Source organism: Trachymyrmex septentrionalis, unplaced genomic scaffold (genome assembly GCF_001594115.1).
Source record: "Trachymyrmex septentrionalis isolate Tsep2-gDNA-1 unplaced genomic scaffold, Tsep1.0 scaffold13, whole genome shotgun sequence".
NCBI classification, from domain to species: Eukaryota; Metazoa; Arthropoda; class Insecta; order Hymenoptera; family Formicidae; genus Trachymyrmex; species Trachymyrmex septentrionalis.
Window position 1 is genome coordinate 5150359 of NW_017304438.1, and position 7260 is coordinate 5157618.

Sequence of the window (7260 nt, forward strand, 5' to 3'; positions counted from 1 at the left end):
TTTAATAACATTAATAGAAAATAAATAAGTAATATAGACTAAAATCTATAATGGGTTACATCTTATTTTTATAGAGGACGGAGGAGTATAATTATTATGTATTTTTTGCAAATCGGGATTCTTAATCGCTGTTTATACTTGGCCAAAGTTACTGTATTTCATGTTAGTTTTTGTCTATGAAAACTAGTACTAGCATTCTTCGCTAACTTGCATTTATGTGGGTTCACGATGGTGAATTGTATTCTCGTCGGCAGCACACATAAATCCATTTGCTAACGTTCAGTAACGAAGTTGCGTTGTTTCTACGTCCGCTTATCCAGCTGATATCAAAACATATTAGAAATAAGATATCGTTATTATCATTGTTACATTGAAAAAAGGAACGTTTCTATGATAGTTATTTTTGTACACGTAATATTAAACACATGTATTGCACTTGGCTGTTAGTTATTATATAATTTTGTTTTATCATAAGAATATTGAATTTCGATAAATTATTTAAACCTGTAGAATAAATAGTCCAGAGAGTAAGTTTTACATAATTTGTAATAATCAATTCAGCATTTTTATATGTATTTTAAATTGGGGAAACGACATAAATTTTAATAGAAATTAAAATTGTGTGTGTGAATATGTATATAAAATTGAATTAAACTTCTGAATTTTACATGACGATTATTAAATAATTTAAATACTGTTTAGTAACGTACGTTGACAATTTTAATTAAAACAGAATAAAACGCATGACATATTATTACTTCTTACGCAATACATTTGTAAAAAATAAACAATATTTTTTTGTTTTAATAAATATATTTTACTTATTTAGAATTTTTCTACATTTTACATATATTTTAGTAAACTTATGCATATTTTATTTACTGTTAGATTAATTAATTGTTAGATCCATTTGTTAGCTAAAATATGTAAATATGTTTTTAAAAATATGTAAACTGTAGAAAAAATTTAAATAAATAAAATGTATTGAATAAAATAAAAATTTATTTTATTCAATACATTTTATTTATTTAAATTTTTTTTACGTTTTACATATTTTTAAAAACATATTTTACATATTTTAACGGTTGATTAATTATTTTATACTTTGGATAAATTGGTTGTTTCTTATTCACGCACATTTGCTTCTCCTGTGTTCTCTTCTTTGTGTATCTCATACATGTTTCCACACCTTTAGAGTATGGAAGTAGAAGTGTATCTGAATAGGCAAGGCTGCAAAAACCGCTTATACTTACGGAGGTACATTAATCTTGCTGCTTTTATAGTGAGTTTTACCTTTCAGTGCTCAGCTCAAGTTGCTTAAACGATGTAAAGTTTGGGAAGATTTTTAAGCGTAAATTAATATGTGAAATTTGTCAGAATTATAAAATAATTAATATCATACACATATATTATTACATTTTGCGGAAAACTAACATTATATTACAGTCACATGACGTATAAATAAATGTGTATATATATATTATATGTTACGTGGAAAAAGAATATTTGGTGATAAAAAATTTAGATCGACAGTTAATTTTTTTGTAATAAAATTATTAAATGGTTTCCTGTTTAATTTAAATACTATGATGGTAATACCGGCTTAAAATGTTAAGCTAGTCATTATCCGCTCAACTTTACCTAGAAATATGTTCGCATTGATAATTTACCAGATTGCTCATTTATTTACACAGTTATTCACAGAACGGCAGAAATGGCGGACACGATTATTTCGTTAATAGGATATGGTCACGTCGGAAGCTGCCAGTTTACCGTCGCACAGGATTTAAATGCATACGCGGAATGTAACCGCGATAGTGTAGACGCGCACAGTATATACTATCTCTTCGCAGCACGCTATTTATTTCGGATTTAACATGAAAGGAACGTCGATAACCGATACGGTGCAGCGACGTTTCGGAAAGTACCCCAGCCACGAGACGAGAGCGCGTTGATATTTACGAACGAGTAGATGCTACGTGAAAGGAATAGAGTAAGCAGACTTACCGGGAACTTTCATAATTTCTACGGCAAAGTTCTTTTTCTCTTTTTCTCTCTTTTCTTCTTTTTCCTTTATTTTCAACATATTTTTATTGCCTGATAACGTTGTACGTCTTAACCGAGAAGCAATGCATCCAGATAATAAAAAGATTGCAAGAGACTAAACGATACACAAGATACAGTTTATATATCGCCATATATCACGTTTCCGTCTCGCCGACAATTGTCGAAGATATACTGCTAAAAACCTGTGACTGTATTGCGACAAAATTTTGAAAAATTGTCACGACTTATCGATGTCGCCTTCTTTCATTTTCGCACGTTTTCGATTATTCCGGAGATCTGAACTTTTCTTAATAATAAACTTTTAATTTTCTTTTTTTTTTTGCCGTCGTAGAAAAAGGGAAACTTTATAATACCGCGTAAAAGAAAATGTTACAGGAATTATTTACAACACAATTAGAAGCCGTCTTTGTGTAAACTTATATAAATTTCTGTGACACATGAAACGGTGCGCATCGTTATGCTTCCCATTCCGATAATGTAACTGTTTTTAAAATCCGACGTTATGAGCTTAACATATCGGATTTATATTGATACGTTAAACGTAATATCGTTTATAAAACACTCTGCGAAAGATAATGCCAGATTAAAAAGAAAATTTAATAATTTTCTCGAAAGAATATTTTAAATTATTATTTGATTTTATTAATACTCTTAATTATATTATTTTATGTAATAAATATTTTACGTAATACGTTTAACGCTATTCAATAATATAATATTAATGAAAATGATTTTGTAGTTTATTGCATCTTTTCATCAAAATGTTATGGTAGCTATGTACTTGAGTTAATACTGTTATGTGTTGAATTACTGTTTACGCATTATTGTATAACCAGATAACTGTGAGATATCAGTCGTTTGAAAATAATTTCTCAATATGGCAAGCATTATTAATTATACATATTATTTATCGAATAGAAGGATGTACATTTTCCATGATGTCCGTTAGTTTGGCTCGAGGGGGTAATCACTTAATGTAATCATGAGACACAGTCCTCGAAATAATTATAAAATTTATATAAAATCTCTATGTATAATCCGATAATTACATATGCAACCACGAGAAGTCATTGTGTATAATATTAAATAAAAGCGTACATTTTACCAAATGACTTTATATGCGTAGTGAAAAAAATTATTTGTATTCAGATGAAATTATATGAAATTAAATAAAATCATATAATCTGTGGGACAACATTTCAATTAGTGGTTGAATTACTTTCTCGGTTTAGCCCTCGGCGTTACACAGTAAACTATATATCGTTTTATAAACTTTATAATATAATTGACGGTGTACACATATAGTTTTAATAGAGAAAAGTTTCTTGTTATAAGTACCCATAGAATTTTAGTCTTAATAAAGAAAATAATCACATCAACATTGGCACGATTAGGTACCAATAACAGCTTTTTGTAGTCTTTTAATGAAAGCAATATGGACAATACGGTGAAAAATCAACATTTTAATTCCGTTTTAGTTTAACTAAGCCAAGTAATCTTTATTTACTTTTAACAGAATAAAGAGTAGTATTAAATTGCTTTTCCTCCCTGCACACCACTATCAAAACGCGATTTCTGCTTTCCCTCAACAATCACTTTACCGTAAAAGTTCAAGGACTTTCTTGTTTAAAGATCTAAAAGTCTCATATCTTACAATATTCCAATTTACGAATTTTAAATAAATCTCTATAAATGTAAAGAGAGATCCCTCTTGGTCCAGATTTTTAATTTATGAATAATATCTGAATTTCTTATTCGCGGATATAATATTCCGAAAAATTTAAGGATTTCTCAGCTAATAAGAAAATATTCAGGTACGAAGCTTTAAGCTCCGCTTAATTTGTCATTGTCGCATCTAATAGGGAAGTCCTGTGTCGGTAGCACTCGGGTAATAAAACTTAGTGCTACACGCTGGATCTAAGTCATGGGCAGCACGTACGCGCGAGTTTACGTACGTGTCTCTCGTATGACGCGGTCGTGCATTCGGGATGGTCGCCGTGCATGGAAAGCGCGACCATAGTGGCTAAAGGAGGAGAAAGCCTCGAGGTGAGGCTTTCGGGACATAGCTATTTGCTAAATACGTTGTTCAATTATTCATGTGTCAACGTTGCTTTCCTTCCATTGCCTTCTGCATATATGTTTGCGGTTTATCACTGGACGACTACGAATCTCTGAGAGGCAACGAAGAGCAATTCTCGATTGTCAAGATGATAGCAATTTTTTACTATTTTCTTTTGTCTCGGAGAATTGTAATTTTCCGTGATGTAATAAAAGATGTGTGGCGATTTTGAACTTAACGTTTTTAATACTTTCGCCAGACTATAATTCTTTAAATTTGTAAATAATAAGAAAGAGACTCGTTTTATTCATGTAAATATTGTGTAAATATTACGTTTATTTCTGTATCTTCAGATTTTTATGAATTATGAATTTTTGTCATTTGTGAACAAAAAGATTATTATTGAATTTTAAAAGCTTAAAGAGATCGTAAAAGCAAAATGGAGTATAAGTAGCTTTAATAGTTCCTTAAGCACTGAATATATGTAAGTAGAGTTTAAATTACTTTAGAGAGTTAAGTCACGTTCAGTCAATCAACCTGTGACAGAAAAAAAAAGAAGCCCTTGATGAAGCTCTTGAAAAAGCATTTTATTAAGAAGTTAGTATATACCCTGTAAACTCGTTTTTTAATATTAACAGTAAATAGAAATCTGTAAGATTAGAAGTAATAAGAGGTAATAAATTAATAATTAATAGGTTAAATTATAATTCTTAAAATTATACAATTATAGAATTTTATAAAATTGTATTATTATATTATATTATGTATATTCCTTTTCTACTTTTGCTATAATTCAGTGACTTGCAGTTAGTAAAAGCTGTGGAATTAAAATATTTAGTTCATCGTTCTCTCTATTTTTGAAAGGATTAGAAATATTTCTCTTGCGTAAAACAATACTACCTTTAAAGCTTGCAATGCATGTTTTCGTTTAATTATTCTAACCATGCAATACAATTATATAATACTTGACTTAATATAAAAATTTTGAGAAAAATATTTTGTTTTCTTTGATAATTTGCAAATTTGGATATTATCAATTATATATATTATATATAATTTTGAAAAAGAAGACTCGAGTAAATATTTGTTGTTTACACATTTCGGATTAAAATAAAATAACGCGGAAATATTCGGAATTTCCTTGTTTAGCTTTAAAAATATCAAAATATAAAGACTATGTGCATAGCACATCATGATCGATTATTTTGCTCTGTTTTTGTTTGCGGATTATTAATGTTAAAAATTGCATTAAAAATTTTTTTAGTAACATTGACGCTGTTCGATATTTAAATATTAATAAGTAGTTATTAGTAATTTTATCTTAAAAAGTCTATTTTTATTTATAATAAAATTTTCAATTGATATTTAGATTAAGATTTTTTTTACAAAATTATAATATATATTATTTTTAATTTTTTGTATAAATTAAAGGTATTAAACTATAGCCAAGTTGGTAGGAGAAACTATATTTCAGTCATTAAGCGAAGCATAACAAAAGTCCATTATTTTGTAAGAAACAGATATTGTGTATCTGCAGTGAAATTTTCAATTATTTTATTACATGTTTTCTCTCTCTCTTTTCTAAAGGAAGGAATGTAAGATATTTCTGAAATAATTGCATATGAAAACTCGCGTCACTAGCAATAATTGTCTGCCTAACGGCTCGCTTGAAAATTCACAGAACATACGTACGGCATTAATATAGTTGTAGAGTGATAAACCGTCGTCCCATGGTTCCTCTTTCTCACAGGACAGATTTGCTGGTCTTAAATCGTGACTACGGTCCAGAGCTGCCAAACCGTGCGCGAAAACCTGCACGCTGTCGTACACCAAAGCTGGTTCTGCCTGAAACATACGTTTCCTTTTGATGAAAGTTCGTGTTTTGAGAATTGTACGAAAAACTTTAGTTTCAACTTTCGAATTGTTACATGGACAAAACTTTTACCAGCACTTACTGATGCAAATATAGATTGTGCTAAATTGTGATTAAATTTTAATGAAACTCGTTTTTAATTCTGTAGCTTAATGATTGGCCGATTATTATTCATACTTGTTAGAAATCAAAAATTCTGTTTCATTTTACAGTCAAAGTTCGTTCTTGTAAGATAGAATATTAAATGTATTCAATATGAAACACTGATCTTACTTAAAATAAATTACACAAAAATTTGCTTCTTATTTAATTTAAAATTGTAAATTGATATATCTTCAATTTAATAATTGTTGAATTTAAAATTTGATAAGATTTTAAAATAGCTTTAGTGAGAAAAAAACTTAAGAAGGAACAAATTTAAATATATCGATTTTCTCATATTAATATGTTCTCATATTAAGGAGGGAACTCTGGAGAAGTAAACTTAGCTATTTCAGCAGATGGGCTGGCCATCTTCGAAGTCCTTGAGAGAAAACCGTGCTTAGTGCACTCAATTGATCCGAATTAATGACATTGCGGCGCTGGCCGCGGGCGAAACTCACTTAATTACTGAAGGGCTGACAAAGCTCGAACTGGACAGAGCTCTGCTGACCAATTCGGTCTATTCGACTTTTCAATTCTCTCTGCTTTTAGTCTATATTTGTTCGAAGCTAGCTTGTACCATATAAATTCATCTACCATTTTGTACTCACGTAATTAATTGTTATTGTAAATCTTGGAAATATTATGCTCTTAAACAGTATTCTATAGCACTCATTGAATCTTAAGTCTGTTTTAAATAATGTATATTTTACGTCAGAGAGAGAGAGAGAGAGAGAGAGAGAGAGAGAGAGAGAGAGAGAGAGATTGAAGAGAATAATGTTTTGTTTATAATTTTACGAGTGAGTTTATTTTCAAAATTTTATAAAAATCTCTGTAACGCATTGTATTATATTATAATATTATAACATTGTTATAATATTATAACAATAAGTTATTGAAGAAAGCATTAATTCTTTGTTGTATTGAAATTTCCACCAACCTGAATGACCCCCGTTTTGTTCAGAATGGCATGTCCAATCGCTGGTTGGAAACGTTCCATTTGCTTGAGTATTTCAGCAACTTTAGACTCTTCGAGATCCACTAAGCGAAAGGCCGTCATGTTCACGCTATTATATTTGAAATTTTCTAGATAAAACGTTTCTATATCCTGTAAAAATAA

General features: G+C 29.5%; 1 protein-coding gene across 1 annotated transcript in view; it reads right to left on the bottom strand.

The window, feature by feature from the left end:
• LOC108756804 (glutamate receptor ionotropic, kainate 2) overlaps positions 1-7260 on the bottom strand; it is a 147279-nt gene that overhangs the window by 28150 nt on the left and 111869 nt on the right. Inside the window, exons 6-7 of the mRNA XM_018500867.1 lie at positions 7081-7248; positions 5819-5971 (exon numbers count right to left, since the gene is read on the bottom strand). Coding sequence (XP_018356369.1) covers positions 5819-5971; positions 7081-7248 — 321 coding nt within the window. The remainder of the gene's footprint in view (positions 1-5818; positions 5972-7080; positions 7249-7260) is intronic.